Here is an 18,106-nt window from a genome sequence, read left to right as displayed (position 1 = left end):
GCTGGTGGTCTTCTTTTAAGTATCGGTTTTGTAGCCTGTTGTGAAATTACTTCCGGTGGAAGCAGTAAACATTAAACGTTTCTTCCGTTCAGAAGTTAATGCATCGCCATTAGAAAAATAAACAGCAACTGTTTTGCTGGAAATGTAGTCGTTAGAAATGGGATGTGTAGCCGTAAGGTAAAGAATAACCCCGGGGGGGACTCCCACATGAAACGGACGGGGATGCTCGTCGGAAATTTTGAAAAGAACCCCTAAAAGAGACCAATCTGGGTGTGGCTCTAGCTTTTCTTGACCCCTAAAAGATACCAAAAAACTAAGAATGGAGTTTATATTTGTATATTTCTTCGTGTGTAACCCTTAACGAGACCATTATGGCTAAAAATATTGGCGTTTTGGGCGTTTTTCCCGGAACACCCTAAGCGAGACCAAAAATCCGAAATTTACACCCATAAGCGAGACGACGAGCATCCCTGTCACTTTCATATGCGAGTCCCCCCCCCCTCCCCCCCCGGGAGAATAACGAGGATAAGCGGCTTTTGGTAATATCCAAACGAAAGTTTACTTCTCAATGTGGGGTTAAGATTGCGTGACGAGACAAAAGGTAACTCTGTCGTGCGTAACCTAACCTGCGATCAGGCGTTATTTTTCTGCATTAAGCCGAGTAGAAATCTTTCTAACTCGAAAGGAAACAACTATTTCGATTAAACATGTTTAAGGCAAACGTCAAAGTTTACCTTTTTTAACCAAGCCAAAGTATGTGAATAGCAAAGCACACAGCCGTCGCGACTGGCAAATACAGCATTTCCTCCGCGAAAATAAAAAAAAATGCTTGAACTGAAAGACGTTTGAATTCTTCCATAATATGTTCGAACAACAATGCCCAGGATAAACCTTCTACTCATACTAACTTCATGCAAAAAAAGTCGATATCTCGAAGAGACCTTTGATTTTTCAAATAAGCGTTCAATGATGTTACACAATCTCACTTTACGCAGGCGAACAAAACCCCGGGGTTTGTTCGTCTGCAACGCAGGCTAACTTTAAATAGGCCCTTGAATGTTTGCTCGCGTGAATGGGTCATTGATAGGATTTTTTCTTCAAATAAGCCTTCGATAAAGTAACACAATTTCACTTTCCAAGGGAATTGCGTCATTGATGGTTCGTGCTCTCAGGCTTCGTAGCGCGAATTCTATTTCATCACAAGAATATTTAAGTGCAACCTTTGATCCTTTTTAGCATTAGGTAAATTTCTTTTGAATATGTTTACTTTTCTGTCAGCAGTTTTAGCGTTATTTTGAGCAGCGAATAAAATTTGAGAGAGAGATGCGCGTTTCTGTTCGACTCAAACGATTAAAAACGGATGACGTGACACGATGATGTGACGCGAAACAAAAACGTGCATGAATGTGTCCATGAATGTTGAGTTTACTAAAACGCGTCACGTGGCAAGCGTAACTGCACGTAACTTATAGCTGCTATCAGTAATGTCACAATCTCACTTTATTTGTCTTTGCATGTTTTTTTACGTGAATGGGTCATTGACAGCGTATGCTCTGAGGCATCGTAGAGTGAATTCTATTCTCTTTTATCACCAGAGGTTAAGTGTAACTGATCCTCGGCTCTTTCGATTTGTTTTGTTCCCTGAAAGAGAGAGACCCTGGGAACGAGGTTGGATAATTATTTGTTTTTGATTGACATGTGCTGAATGGCGTTTTAAAGAACCTTTCTGTCACCACGTTTACTGTTAAATGCATGAATTAATTGCGGTTTAATATCAGAATGGAGTGACGGAAATACGTCACTTCGAGAACGAGAATGATCACTACACCTCATTACCATTCGGTAACCATCATCGCTCCCTGCACAACGAGAAGACAAGCGAACCCTTGCCGTCCAACTTGAGTCCCGTTGCTTCGGTCTTCACAAGCCAAGGCACTCTACCTGTAGTCGAGAACCGCAGCATTCAAGGAATGGATAATGAGGAGACTAGAAACATCAAAAACCTTTTCGGGATTTGCTCAGTCCAAAAAATCAAGGTTAGAGGCAGTGATGGAAACCTCAACGACTTACTTGCCATGCTGGACACCGGCTCAAACACGAGTCTTCTGTCTAAAAGAGCTGCCAGACAATTGGGATTGTCCGGTTCCAAGACGCATCTGACGATGAACTTAGCCGGAGGGCAAAAGAAAGCAGAAGTTTCCGAGATGATAGAGATTGAGCTCGAGAACATTGAACACTGAAATGTTATTTTAAGATTAAGTTGAGTTAAACTTCGTTCTTGTTTGATCGTTGCTCAATTGGGGCCCTAATTTCCGCACTGGGGCCGAGTGTTTTGCACTTCGTTGACAGTGTTTATTTTTAGCTAGGCATTTTGTTTGTTTTTATTAGCGAAAGAACCGATCACGCGATCACACGATATTCCCGCCATTTTTGGGCTTAGCAGCCAATCAATTTAACTCTCGCTCGTGGATTAGAGCGAGTTGGAGAATAAAAGACCATAGAGAAAAATAATTCCCTATCGCAAACAGCGTGTTTTTACCTTGGACACAAAAGTAGGAAAATAGCGTGTTTAAAACGGGATTACGCCTTACAGAATTGTAAGTATATCAACCATTTGCTAGAGAAAGCTTTTTTTTTGTCGTTTCAATTTGTATTTTATTCGATTTTAAAGATGTTATAGTCGACCCACAAGTATACCTTTTCTTTCAGTTGACTAGCTAGCGTGTGCAAGTTGGAATTTGTACCAATAAACTAGTTCAAAACAACCGGTAGATCCCGTGGACCTTATTCTCCTTGTAAATCTTCAACTCAAGTTGTACCCTAACGCGTGGTGCGAAACAACCAGCAATTTTTAGTCTTTGTCTCATCGCGAAAGGGCACTTGCGAGATTTATAATGCTAATAGCTGCTTTCAATTTCATCTTGAAAGTGCTTCGGCCTGAATTGTTTTATTGCACATTTTAAAAATACGAGTAAAAAAATACGATGTTTAAAAATTTGCAGGCCCGGGCTAATGCTAATGCTGATGGCTTTAAAAATGATAATTTTGCATACAAGAATTTGAGATCAATGGCTTGCTTTAGGCTACCCTTCATAACTTTTTAGAACTTGTCCTCCAGTTAATTTGTTGTGCGAGCCGGGACATTCAAATCGGTGGAATCAATATTAGATATAATTTGAGTTACGCTCTGCTTTTGGTTCTATTCTGAAAGCCGCAAAAGAGTATACAGGTGACAGATTTAGGACATCATGCTATTTTTCTTAAAAATACAAATAAAGTCAGTAAAGATTCATTGCAAGCGGACGCCATTAGGCTCGAATAATATGGTGCCATTTCACGGCCCGGACGGGAGTGGAGAGGGTGTTCGTCCAAACCCACCTGTTCCGATAGACTACATAGTGGTCAGTGCGGTTCAGGGGCTAAGGACCATATACGCACATACCATACGTGTGTACCTCCTGAAACCCTTTTTTTTTTTCAATCAATCAATCAATCTTCAACGGCGAAAAGCGTCCTTGAAAATTAAATTAAACGGTGGGTATGGCAGGCTTCTCATTACGTTGCTGCGATTTTACGATATAAATATTGATTGTAGTTTCGAATAGTGTAAACGCTATTCAGTTCCTGTGCTGAAGTTCAACACCCAACTTAACTTTGACGCTGCCAAAAAGATGATGACAAAATGAAAAAGAAAACAAAACAAAAACAAAACAAAAAATGAACCGAAATGGACCAAACACAGCAGTTTCTTTAAGTGCTTTTCCTGAGAGGTCCGCAGGAAATTTTGACGGCGATGTACAACGCAGTCATTGAGATTTTGGCCTTCGAGTTCACGAATTTGAAAGACATAATGAGGTTTATTGAGTTTGAAACCCCTCTTCGTAGTGCCATGACAAAAGAGAGGCTTTCCTTTGGCAATTCTACATATTTACAAATATAAAAACGTAGACATTGGCAAAGAAGTGTCCGAATTTTCCCGTTTAAAGTGGGGACGTCTCGCCCCTTGCATGTAAATTTAATTCCGTGTAGATAAGCCTCTCATTAAACCTCCTGCCAATAAAAGGTTAACATATAAAGTACGTAAGTTACTAAATACTCGGCGTTCTGTCATGTTTTGACTTTTTAAAACTGTTCCCTCTAGAAAACGTGGAAAATGCCATGGGGTGGCTGCTCCCCCCCCCCCCCCCCGCGCCCCCAGCGACTCGCGCCCTCGGCGTTCGCTGAACGTTTTCTATCCAGCGGTGCGTACTCTGCGAAAAATGCACGCTGCGCCCCCTGCAGTTACCCAGGTAAAAATGTGAAGCGGGATCCCGCCAATCCCACCTGGGATCCCGACTTCATCCCACCCGGGATCCCGCCATTTTAACCCTATTCAGACCGGGCTTTTTTGGACCTTCTCAGACCGGGGGGGGGGCTTCGGAAGCCCCCCCTATGTAACTTCCAGAATATTTAAGCAATCACCATGAAACTTATAGGATATATTGTACGTCCGAAACTCTTTCTTTTGGTATACGTCACGTGGGATGGTGACGTCACATCACGTGACAATTACATCATGATGTCAAAACAGCCGCCATCTTGGATCCGCCATCTTGGACTTCAAAATTTTTCCAAAATGCCAGAAAATCACCCAAAATCACTGCAAAGTACTCAAAATGAATAAAAATGTGCTTTAAACGCGTAAAAATGTAAAAATAATTCCATTTAAGTTGATTTTTATTAACAGAAACACGCAAAATTACAAATTTGGGAAAACATGCCTGTCAAAATGCCGTTGCCATGGTGATGTCAAGTTCCTGAAACATCATCCAACCCTACCAAATTGTTGCCAGATAAATTTTAGGAAAACTCAGAAAGTTTGGCAGCGTTTGGTTACATCTTAAAAAAGTTATTAAAGTTCAAAGTCAGCGCGGGCCTCAAAAGCCCCCCCCCCGGTCTGAATAGGGTTAAGGTTAGATCCCACCCAGTGGAATCTCAGGTCCCAGGTGGGATCCCAACTGGGATCCCACCTGGGATTACAAAATTTCCCAGACGAGATCCCAACTTATCCCAGATGGGATTACACCTGGGAACCCACTTCACCTGAGTCTGCTGAATTGAACACTTATCAGTATCCAGCATGCCACCCAATGTATTATATACATAAAACTCAGTTCTCGGTTACAATAAGTATAAATGCTTTATTTATCCATATTGGTGACACTTAATACTGTTGTTGTGGCACTTGTTGTTCTGTATGTTATTGCATGTGCACTCAAGCTGTTCTGTCTTCTTCAAAAGTTCAAAAGGTACAACTAAACACAAAACAGAAAAGATGCAATCACTTTGTGATAAACTCAGTTCTCCTGACATGAAGACACACTCCTATCATTATAAAATTAAATCAGTTACAGTGTACATGTGCATTACAAACCGGCGTTAGAAATTTAAAATTATCAACAAGATCAAGCTATTGACAAAACAAGATAATAATGTGAATTGTTAAAACCAGATAAGCAGTTTTTTAGAGAGTAAAGGTTTTTTATGAGTCAAACAAGTCAATGAGTCATGAGTTAATGAGCCTAATTTCAAAAATTCCCTTCACTAACAAACAGTGTAAAAGCTAACCGCAAGCAAACCAGAGTGTAACAACCTGCAATTAAGCAAACTCGAGTGGAAATAACTGCAAGCAAACTAGATTAAAACTATAACTGTAAGGAAAGTGGAGTGCTTCTACGCTATTTTGTATAAAGGTAAACCATAGTTCGATCAATGGATAAAAACCTACTTTGTGTAGAATCATCTTGGCTCGTTGACTCATGAACATGACTCATAACTCAACTCTAGAAATAACTCAAAAGAGGAGACCTTAGCTTTTAAATATCAACTGCATTTATTTTTGCGACAATAATCGAACTGAAAGTTACATGAATGCAAGTTTTGTTATAAGTATAAGCCAAGTTTCACAACAAGCTAGCCAAGTCAAGTTTCATAACTGAAACGATGGCTCAGTTCTTAACTCAACCTATTTAAAAAATCAAACGGAAAATATGACTTACCTACTTGTTTCTCTTTCTCAGAAGTAATCAGAATCCTTATTTTATCTTGTGGACTTCGTTCAAAGATAATTCTTCGGGACAAAACGAATGAAAAGCAAGGAGAACCAGACATTTTTCAACCACATTGTCCAGAATTTGCTCCTGGCCAAAAACAACGGTTTTTTTGAGTTGTAAACCGCTGACCAAAAATATCACTTATCAAGCGGAATAAAGCATTATGGGACACAGAATGGCCGATCGATTTGGTTGTGACTCAATGTTCCAGAGAGAAACACAGCATTTTATTCTATTCACTTTATAGGCTTCTGTTAGACTATGAAGAGATCCAAAATTGTTTTCAGTTGTCCATGGTAACCTCTACCAAACTAATTTCAGCAAAAAAATGTGGAAAAGGTTGGATTTTCATAGGAAAACAATGAAGACGTTTCTACAGTGCAATTATGTTGAGCTTATGCATGAATGGTCAAGAATGTATTTTCCTTCTTAGTTTCTGAGATATATAACAGGTAAAGTGATGTTCATAATTAAATTTGATAATATATATTTGTAAACAGCGATAACATTTTTGACACTTGTTAGTGGAAGCTTATGTATGCTGTTAAAACTTAGACATCGATTGCATTTAATTTCACACAGTTTAATTATCTTATACATGCGGATTTGGTTTGTCAGTGGTTTATATTTCAGTGTTTTGGAAATTATTTTAACTTATTAGGTTAGTTTGTAAAGTAAAATTATTTTGGAAATCACACTTGTCCTGTTTTGTCTTGTTCAGCTTTGACCAGATTTCAGCAGTGCATGTATGTTTATCAACAATAACATTTTTTTAACCTTCGTTGACATCCTCAACTGTTCAGTTAAACTTTGTCTGCATTTGTTCACTTCCTGGAATTTTAACACTATAGTCACCAACAGGCTTGAAATATGACAATATTTATAAGAGGCATTAACATTCTATTAATTGAGGGGAGTTTTATTACCAGATCACTGATAAGTGTTCAGTTGCCATCTAAACATGTACTTTATGAAGTCCTATATCAGGTGTAACTAATGTATGGATCCCACCTCTGATCCCAGGTGGGATCTCACCATCCCACCTGGGATCCCAGGCGGGATATGGAATCCCGCATTTTAGGTGGGATCCCAGGTGGGATTGCCTTTGGCTTCCGGGCGGGAATGGCGGGATCCCACCACTCAAGGCGGGATCCTGCCATTCCCACCTGGGATCCCGGGTGGGATGGGCGGGATCCCACCTAGATCCCGCCTGCCTTTTTACCTGGGTACTTAATCAGCTAATTTAATGGAATGGCATAAGAAAACAATGCATCTTGTAATTCTACCAAAGAGGACCAATATTGCTCATTGAAGATAATTTAACTTTGACTCATCACTTACCTGCAGCAGGCTGTGTGGCCAAAACAGTTCAATCTTCTTGTAATCAGAACCCTTAGTCTTTACGTGGACATAAGAAGAAATCTCATCAAGGTAGCTTTGTGGAGACGTTTTCGTTGACTGACCAAGCCAGACAGTCTTCTCGGTGAGTCCTGTTTCGGGATCTGTGTCTTTAAAGTGCGCCACTAATTTGGGTGTCGCTCCGTATTTCAGCTCACAGATGGTGGACGTCGCACAGACATGAGAGTAAGGAAGAAGTTTCTCTCCAAGAATCAGATTCAGCAAGGTACTCTTTCCAGAACTTGTCTCACCTGGTAAGATAATCTTATTTAGTAGGCAATCTCACTCAAATTCAAATTATTTTTATGTGACATTGCGCCCTTGTAGCAATTTATAACTGTATACTGGTCTTGAGTTTAATACTAATTACTCGAACCTCCAAGAGAGAATTGGTTCGAATATCGGAGAGTTTAAGAGAACAAGGGGTAAAATCGCAGTCTTCGACTTAGTGAAGCAAATAGAGCGGAAACGATTTTTTTTGTCCGAGAAATCCAGTGGTTAGAGAAATCGAAGGTTAGAAGAATCGGTGATTCCGCGCTGTATTTTGCATGTCTGAAACTATCCGGTTAACCTTCAAAACCAAGCCTCAATTTAAACCTGGACCCGGGAAAGGTTTTTTTGGTGGATATCACAACATCATTCTTATTAACCGGGCGGGGCCTGGGCCCGGTTCATAATCTGCCTGGGGTTTTGTTTTTGTTTTTTTGTCGGTAAATCGTTCCAGAAGGAGGTCACGGTCACGCAAATTTTGATGTTTCTGGCGATCGTTCATTAAATTGATATTCAAGCGTTTGGCTCAGGGCTTGAACATTCACGTTGCGATTTGACATGTCCAAACTATTTTTAAATGAAAATAGGAATTATTTTTCGTGTGTTTTGCAAGTGTTTTTGAGTTTATTTTTGGAATCGAAACGAAAATTGCAAACCCAGCAAAAATTTGTCAAGGCACAGGACACACGTCATCACAAAAAGGGGAATTACCTAGCGAATCTCGCAGTTAGAATTACGTGCTTCGAATCACGCAACTTCCCAAATGCTTCTGAAAGCTGTTTTTTTTTTTTCTTTTTTTTTTGGGGGGGGGGGGGGGGGGAAATTGCAGTTAAACTTCAAGAACTTGATTTTAAAGCTTCTTTAATTTTAACCGAAATCAATTTATGCCATTCAAGTGGTTTGAGTGTAGTTTGTTTGAGATTCGGAACAATATAAAAATTTGCAAGCCCAGGCAGTAATTTGTTGATGCAAGTTTATTAAAGAAAGGGATGACGTGAGTAAGGGAATTTTCGCTCACTGCTACAGTTCACGCAAACCCCGTGACTCTTGCAAACCGCGGACTAAAGTCGTCAGACGACGCTAAACGAAGAAATACAACGGGATGGCCTTAGTCTAGTCTTTATTTTGGCGTGAAATGGACTTCTTTTTAATGTCATTCAACTGGTTTGGGTTTATTTTATTCAACATCCGGAACAAAATAAATACTGCATGCGTAAGCAGAAATTTATCCGGCCAGGCATGTGGTTTAAAACAAGAGATGACGTGATAAAGAAAATTCATGTCACGCACACTCCGTGACTGACGCAAACACGGCTTGTGTGTTTCTCAAGTGACTGCTTTTCTAAAGTTTTTTTTTTTACAAAGCGGCGCCGTGCCTTTCTAGCCAAAAAGCTGAAAGAAGTGGTCCAACATTAACCGCCCGGTTATAAACTTCTTGAAGTTCTTGTTAACAATGAAAGCAACTCTTTAATTACCTACAGTAGTGGGGGAAGCCTATGTTTAGAAGATCTTTTTTCTTATAGCGGAGCTCCCTGTGGCCCTTCGGACCATGCTTTGGTTTTTCATGATCATCATGGCTAGCGGCATTGTTCGCGGGCGCGTGCGCCCTATCGACGTTGCCCAACATGGCGGCCATACTCCAGAAATAGGTTGGTAAGGTTGACGAGAGCTTACATCTTTGATATTGGATATCCATGTTATGGTCAATTGACAACTGTCAAAACAAGGTATCCTCTGACCAGTATCACATGTCCATATCGCGGGCTCAGATATAGAACTTATCGAGTTGCATTGGAACGCAGGCTCAAGTGCTATATTGTTTCCGTTAATGGTCAGTAAATTCGGATTTTCAAAAAGGGGAAAGTAAATAACCGGGGAGCTCCGCTTTTAGGCTTGGCTAAATCTATTTAATACCTTCTGACGACGCCAAAAGCTAGACTAAAGACATATGGAGAGAGAGCGTTTGCTGTGGCGGTCAGAGACTATGAAACACTATTCTGCTTGACCTTATATCTGGAGTTGTTATTGACATTTTTAAAAGACATTTGAAAAAGAACTTTTTTAAACTTGCTTTTAATTTTTCTTACCTTCCGTTACATTTCAACTTATCTTCGTAATAACACTTTTTTTTTTACTTTTGGAATTTTAACTATTTTAATTTATTTTTCTTTCATTGTCGTTTTTTTACGTTTTTAGTATTTTCAGTGCCATTGGTAATTAGTGAATTTAATGATATATAATTACTTTATTTATTGTCATTAGTGATTGTTTTATTCTAACTCACCTGCAACGAGTACAATGTAATCTTTCTGTTTTAGGTTCTTTTTGTTCATAGCTATTTTGTCTTTGAGGTTTCTTATATTCTGCTCCAAAAGAATTCGAACCTTGCTATCCATGCTGTTCAAACAATTCTCCGTGTCCTCGTAGAACTGGTACAGTGTTGCTCTTTTTCTCTCATCTTCCTCTTTGGCCTCAGTCAACACAGAAAAAGCCTAATCATAAGAAAATGTAGTAAGAGTTAACGATCTTTATTTTCTGTTTCCATTTTTATCATCACGCTACCAACAACAACAACAATAATTTTCATTATCTCTTCTTGCCTTCACATTTTGAAGATAATTTATAAGAATCTATTAATAATATATAATTTATAAGAATTTATTAATCCTTGAATTTAACTGGTTAATTGCACGCGTTTCAGTGGACCACGCGGACGGACCACGCTTACCGCCCGAAACCATTTTGCAGCAAGACGAACGAACGTGCATGAAAATGTTGCCCTCCGAAATTGAAATAAACAGCTGCTCACGGACCGTTGTAAATGTGAAAGGACAAAATAACAGAGGATAGAAGTGGAATAAAAGGCGTTAAAGTTCTTGAAGGGGAGTATTTTTCTTAAAACTCGCTTAAAGCGAAATGCTTTAAGGCAATGGCAAGCTGTTCCACAAATCGGCTCGGTTGAACAATAAAACGTTTTTCAAATAATCAGTGCAGGGTTGTGGAAGCGTTAGCTTGTTTACATCGTTGCTTAATCGACAGGTCATCAAATCGTCGCCCAACAAGGAACTGGTCCCTAGACGTCGTGTCTATGGGTATTCTGGGGTCATTCCTTGTAAGGTTTTGTACATCATTGTCCCTTCTTTTCCAATCTTTGATGACTGAGGATTCTCTACACTAATGCCCGGAACAATCACCGACACTGTTATCACAACGAGCGAACATTACGAACAATACTGGCGATAAAAGACGTTTTTTTCTATTTCTTTTTTTTTTTTTTCAAATTCACTGTTTCACAGTGTCATTCGATGTCATGTTGACGAATGAAAAAGTACGTAATGTAAACAACTCAATATTCAATTTCTGCAGACAAACTGTGCCCCTGAGTCTCAAACCTCCCTGTGTCTCGAAACATACTTTGCTTGAAATCTAAGACAATTCGCTATCCTTTTCTAATCGAATGGTTGTCGTTTCGGTAGATTTCACACATGTCTGTATCTATTATTAAATATTACCATAATAATTCCACAGTTGATTAGAGTTTAAATGTGACACTGTGGGGTCATTCGAGACAGTTCATTATTAGCTCATTCTCAAGAATGAGGTATTAGAGTCATACAGATGTTGACGGAAGTTGTTTTGCACGCGTGTGCGTGTACCAAAATTGTGTGGACGGAAGTTGTAGAACGGAAGTAATTTTACATGCTACCCTTCCCCCCTTAGTAACGTCAAAAATAACTTCAATAAAGCTCAGATGCAAATGTGAAAAGAAATGAAATCCTTGTATAGGGTAATAAATAAATTTAGATGAAATCACAATTTCGGAACTGTCTACAATGAACCAAAGATAAAGCTACGTCAACTCTCTTATTAATTGTAGTAATGCACGACCCGCACGCGTCGTTATTACAAAAATTTATCAAATGTAAATTTTCATTTTTTTCTTTTCTAAGACCCCTCAACATGTCTTCGACCCTGACCCCAATCTGTCTACGTCCAAGAGAAAGTATAAAGAGCGATCTAAAAAATAAAATATTCAATGGAATTTTTTGGTACGTTTGAAGCAGAGTTGGTTTTAGCTGGTGACGTGACGCAGCTGATGTTCACCCGCACGCGACCCTGCACGCATTTCTGTTCGTGCACAATGAACCAAAAATAAAATTACGTCAACTCTCTTTTTAGAAATGCACGATCTGCGCACGTGGCAAAATTAGTATCAAATATCTATTTTTTAGCTCTTTCTAAAAGAATGAGTATTATAGTGGATCAGATGTGGACGGAAGCGGTTGTCGTCCAGCGCGTGGGCAAAAAATGTGTGGACAAAAAATGTGTGGACGGAAGTTGTAGAACGGAAGTAATTTTACATGCTACCCCTCCCCCCTAATGTGAAAAGAAACGAAATCCTTTTATAGTTTAATAAATAAATTCACATCAAAACACAATTTCGGAACTTTTAAAAAGGGAAACGTGTATCAAAAAGTCGAAATGTTGACAACCTGGGGGTTCATTTTATCATGTGCTGACACGTAATCAAGGTTCATTTTAACGTGCGCTGTTACACGCAATGAAGTCCCGCCAGGCAACCGGAAGTAAATTTAATACACTACCCCTCTCCCGTTAGTAAAAGTCAAAAATAAGTTCCATGAAGAAATCTCAATATGGAGTGACGCTTGCCATATAACGTGTTCTAATTAACGTTTATAAAGCTCACTGATAAAAACACGATATCCGAGCAGCACGTTTTTGTCTCCTGTCACGTCATCTCATTTCCCGTGACTCACGTCATCCGTTTAACACGACGTGTTCGTGCGCATCTTTCTCTCAAATTTCATTCGCTGCTCAATCCATGAACAATGATTGTCACTGCCCGGTAGATGCGTGCTGACAGGTTTTCACATGTGTATCTGAGCTTCGTGGAAGATGTGAACTATTTACACACTATCCAGCCAGAAGAAAGCTCGTAACCACAATGTCCACACGTTTTAGCAGTAAAAACATGTTCTTCAAATAACGAAATTATATTTGTCAAGAAGACGAAAAGCTTTGCAGTTTAATTACACAATAGAAATACCAAACGACTGCGATCCTTCTAAGATCGATTAAAGCGATTTATTGGTGAAAAATATTGTGAAAGCCCTTTCCGTGTTTAATTGTTATGTAAATATTCTAGCTTTTCTGTCTATGTTGTTGTTGACTTTGTACATTTTCCATCAATAATAGCGCTAAGAAGAGCAAACAAGACTGGATGTCTTCGGATGTCTCGTGTGTTTGCTGGCACAGAAGGGTAAAGGAATGTGCATGCATGCAAAAACTCCACTGTTTCGCAATTCCTCCCCGCGTAATACTGATTCTCGACCTAGGATCTTCTCTTCTTATCATTTATATTTTTATTTTGCTTATCGTTCCGCGATCCGGAAACGAAATACTATTTCTTTTTTAAATAACTGCTTGTGGACATTTACGTAGCGGGGAATGGGGCCATGTAAAATTACTTCCGGCTGCCTCAATGGACTTGATCGCTTGTGTCAGCGCGTGTTAAAATACGTGAAAATACGTTTAGGGTCCCTTAGGTCTAAACAGCTGGGCAACTTGATTCACGTTGCACCATTTTAAGAAGATGTGAAATTGTGATTTCATTTCTTTTCACATGCGTATCGGATTTTGACTTTACAAGGGACTGTACTTGACTTACTGTACCAGTACATTTTCATTACCCACCACCACTCCCAAACCCTACCCCCCCCCCCCCCCCGAAAAAGGCAGAAGAATGAGCTGGCTCTAAGTGCCCTTTGATTTATTCCTAGAAATTATGGTCGCTTTTCTGAGAAAACAAGGAACACAAGACCTTGTTTAGTTGGCAACGTTTTGGGTAAACCGTAATTTTGCTCGACGAAAGGAAGAATTGAAGCAGATTCTTAATTTCATTCAACAATGACGGTTGTCCATTCCATTTTCGCCTTGAGAATCGACCTCTGTTTATGCGAAAAAATAAAATTGATGCATAATTTCATTTTTCGGTTTCGATTTAATATATTCCGGTTCCAACGTCTTCCTTGCATATCCTTTATGTTCACTGATCTTCAGTTGCACAAGAAAACAACAGAATGAACTCATTGTGAAACAGCCAGAAATACTTTAAATAGATAACCGAGGGTTCTCGCGCTGGCACGTATACTGTTCTTTTCAGGGAACATTCTCGGCCGTTCGGCAGGAATCGATTAACTAACCCATCTTCAGAATATCATTTCTCGCTGTTGTTCAAAACTGAAAATTCGTCTGCCCTAGTCTCGAAATAATGTATTTAAATACACCAAAACGTCGGTTATATTACTAACTAGACGGTATTTTATAACCAGCAAAGGAACTGCATTGGATATTTTAGAGTTGACAAACTAAGTCATGCATGGAGCCATCGATTTTGCGAAATTGACTCCACTAGCTTCAGCCTGAATATTCTCACCTCCTTTGCCGTCCAACTGGATTTCTTATCTGACGTATTAAGCCATTCTTTCACCCCTTGCTTCATTTCGTCCAATGTCCGATATCCTTCGCATGAAATACCAAGGGACGTCATAATGCGGATCATGTCCATAATATTGTCGATGGCGTCGATGTCTTTTGCCTCAGCCATGTTTGACCAAGACAACCTGAACGCGTAAAATCTAAACTAAATGTACCACAGCATTACCCAGAGCAATGAAATGACGTCATAGTTGGAATTTCGCTCCTTCATTTAATACTGCAGTTCATGCCTCAAAGTTGACCATTGCTTCCATAGCCTGCGATGTCTCGTTTTTCCGCGTTAGGAAATTGGAAACAGGTCATACAATCTCTCACAAATACGGTATTTGCAACACCGTCGCGAGCTATTGGTTGAGCCGTCGCCATGATAATAACGTGACAGATCACGCAATGCTTGACCAAAAAAAAAAAAGAAATATAGCCATCTGAAAGCTTGAGGTGACTTACTACAGGTCCTACAGCTTTGAGGGGATAAGTGAGCGCAACGTTTTACTCTTTTGTAAAATGATTATCTTATATCGCACAACCATTATATGCCTCTTTGAGCAATAAGAATGCTAATAAACGCTATAAATATACAGACAAAATGGATGACCGAGTGCTTCAGAGTGGACTGGGCACTAGTAGTTTCAATGGTGTTTTTCTCAAAATCTAAGCGTATGACCCCACCTCAAAATTTCAAAAATTAGAAATTAGCTTTGATGAAACATTTATGTAAATTAAAGTACAATCTGTAAGACAGATTTCGGGCTATTTTCAAAATAGGCGAAATATAAAAAAAATATATACAAAAAAGTACACAAAAATCCATCAAAGATATTTATTTTATTTTGCATGAATATTTCATCGAAGCAAATGTCTAACTTCTGAAACTTATTCATGTAGATTTTATGAAACACGCAATTGAAACTACTAGTACCCAGTCTCCTCTTTAGCACTCGGTCGTTCATTTTGGCTATTTATTAGCATTTTTATTGTATAAAAGGCGCATATGATTGTTTCAACAAATAGCAATCGGAGGAAAAAACCTTTCGGAACATTTTAAACAAGCAGCTATTTCAAAAAGAAATAGTGTTTCGTTTCCAGATTGCGGAAGGGTGAGAATAGCGTAATGTTTAAGGAGAGATGGGTTTAATTTGGAGAAGATCCTAGTGTATGTTGAATTTATGCACGAGTGAAGAATAAAAAGAACTTCATATTCAGTAGTAACTTAAATTCCCATTTAACACCTACTGTCCATTTTATGTAAAGGAGACATAAACTACGTCCTGCTACAGTTTGGCAGAGCTCAAGTAACACATAAATATTTCTCTTTATAGAAATAGCGCGTATCTTTCTCTCCAAATTAATTTAAGTGAAGGGAGCTTGCCTTTATCGTTTTTACTCATCCAGTGAAAATTAAAATGATTTTTTGATTTCTACAGAACACTTTTTTGCTTAAAAATGGCACCTGATAGCCTAACTTTGAATGTTACATGAATGGAAAAATATTTAAATATATTCCTATCAATGTGGGGAAACATCAAACCACAAGAGTAAAATGCAAGATCAGAGTAATGCAATTAATTTAAATGGTTTATTTTTTGAAACAAACAATCCTAAAATAAATCAGTTCTATAAATAAAGTGTTTTGTGACTACTGATCTCTGATAAAATGCAAAACAACACTTAATCGTAGATGAAATTATTACCTTTTGACAAAAAGCTTGAGGTATATACTTTTCTGAGTTGATCACATGCTCAAATCAAATAAATGCCAAATTCAAGACAAACAAAAACCGCCTGGTCGACAAGAACAGAGAGAAGCACACTGTTTCGAAGCCCTTTCTTCAAAATCAAATGCCTGTTGTCACTTTACAAAGACACTGTAAACAACCAGGGCAGCTACCACACACAGATTTTTAAATTAAGCAAAATTCAAGTTTAAAGAAAGTTTTATGTTATTGTTTTATATATAGTCATACCAGGATTGTATTTTGCTAGATCCGCGCTGCACGCTCTCCCGGCAAATATAAAATTATCTCCACAGAACAAGACACAGCCAAGTTGCTTCTGTTGTCAGTGTAACAGCCTTGCATTGGTAACACTGATAATAACGATTTGCATTTTTGGCGATACTGTGGAGTTTCGATCAGACCACGATGGCTTTGAATAATCCAAATAATGTTTATATCATGAATTTAATCTCAGAAATCTGCTCCAGCAGTTGCAACGGTAGTTAATGTTGAGCGTTACATCAACTAAGGAGACGAATTTAGTTCGACACGGCAGTTGTACACCTTGCTATACGATACTGTCCATACAAAATTTAAACTTTGAACAGAACTTGACTGTCTTTTTTTTCGTTCTCAACTTTCCGTGCAGACTCGAATGTTTTTGCGACGCACGTGACACTGATCACGCAATTCCGGGTTCATCCACGCGAGAACCCACGCAATTTTGCGTGTATTCGCGCTGTTTGTGACGTCGAAGATGCCGTGAATTTTCCTGTACAAATAGAAGAGGGCAATCTCCCACATGCATACATTCCTCTGTTAACTTTGTAACTCACCTGCAAATATGCACTTCTCTTTGTAGCACACTTAAGCTCTCCCGTGCGAGCAAACACGAGATACGCCAAGTCATCCCGTTTTTCTTTGCGCTTGCAAACACTGGTTGGTGGAAATTTACTTCCGTTTCAGAATAATATAATAAACGCTACGAGAGCTTTCTCTAGTTTTCTTGCAATACAGATCGCTTTAATCAAACTTAAAACAATTGCAGTCGTTAGATATTTCTGTTTGCAACGAATCTCAATATTTTTGGTCATGCTGAGGAATATACTTCCGATATTTGAAGAACATGTTTTTACGAAATTAATTGCCATCGGTCATACGTATTTACTTTGTGGTTACGACCGTTCTTGTGATTGGATAGCAGCCCCCCGTGCGAGCAAACACGACAAGTCATCCCGTTTTTGTTTGCGCTTGCAAACACTGATTGGTGGAAATTTACTTCCGTTTCAGAAAATCGCTAGAATGTTTACTTAACAATTAAACGCTACGAGAGCTTTCTCTAGTTTTCTTACAACACATCGCTTTAATCAAACTTAAAACCATTGCAGTCGTCAGATATTTCTGTTTGCAACGAATCTCAATATTTTTTGATCATGCTGAGGAATATCTTTCCGATATTTGAAGAACATGTTTTTACGAAATTAATTGCCTTCGGTCAAACGTATTTACTTTGTGGTCACGAGCGTTCTTCTGATTGGATAGTAGCTCCCACTGTGTAAATAGTTCACATCGAAGCCAAAATAATACCGTATCGTTTCTGAGGAAACGAAACAAAAAGAGTTAAAAGTTGATCTCAAAACTGAACCCACCCCATGCTCCTTGAAGCTCGTGGGCCTAGCGGGGGGGGGGGGGGGACTGACTTGAAGCGCCTAGCCCTTTTATAGTACTAGTCTGCAGTATTGGAGGCAGAATCCGGAGGTCCTGGGTTCAAACCCTCCACCCTATCACTAACTGGATTTGTTTCTTTGTCGTCCCGAGTTCAAATTCTCGGTCATGCTTTGTAACTGGTCTGCCGTCCTGCTAGTTGGGATTTTTAACTATGTTATCTTCATTTACAATATTTGTTTCCTCTGGTTAAGTGGCATGCCTGTAAACTAGCTATCTCGAAATGGTATGAAGTTAAATGCATGACAACTTTAAACAACATTTACATTGGTCATCCCTATTGCATGTGCTTAATTTCACGAGTGATTACCGCGCGCGCATCAAAGGATGCGGCTGTTTATGTCTGGAGGCGGCTGTTTATGTCTGGAGCTCGCCAGAAAGGTATAT

At 39.1% G+C, this 18,106-nt stretch overlaps 1 protein-coding gene and 1 pseudogene across 2 annotated transcripts in view; one reads left to right on the top strand and one right to left on the bottom strand.

Annotated features, from left to right (window-relative positions):
* The window catches only part of LOC144662538 (uncharacterized), a 50,243-nt gene extending 35,693 nt beyond the window's left edge, over positions 1–14,550 (bottom strand). Inside the window, exons 1-3 of the mRNA XM_078523366.1 lie at positions 14,218–14,550; positions 10,045–10,252; positions 7,434–7,741 (exon numbers count right to left, since the gene is read on the bottom strand). Of these exons, the coding sequence (XP_078379492.1) occupies positions 7,434–7,741; positions 10,045–10,252; positions 14,218–14,388 (687 nt within the window). The 5' untranslated portion in view covers positions 14,389–14,550. The remainder of the gene's footprint in view (positions 1–7,433; positions 7,742–10,044; positions 10,253–14,217) is intronic.
* The window catches only part of LOC144662526 (uncharacterized), a 379,417-nt pseudogene that overhangs the window by 229,466 nt on the left and 131,845 nt on the right, over positions 1–18,106 (top strand). The window lies entirely within an intron of this gene.

The sequence above is a fragment of the Oculina patagonica genome, chromosome 8 (assembly GCF_052425735.1).
Source record: "Oculina patagonica isolate OP01 chromosome 8, crgOcupat, whole genome shotgun sequence".
Taxonomy (NCBI): Eukaryota; Metazoa; Cnidaria; class Anthozoa; order Scleractinia; family Oculinidae; genus Oculina; species Oculina patagonica.
The sequence above is the reverse complement of the archived record's forward strand: the minus strand, read 5'-3'. Positions and strand labels throughout refer to the sequence as shown.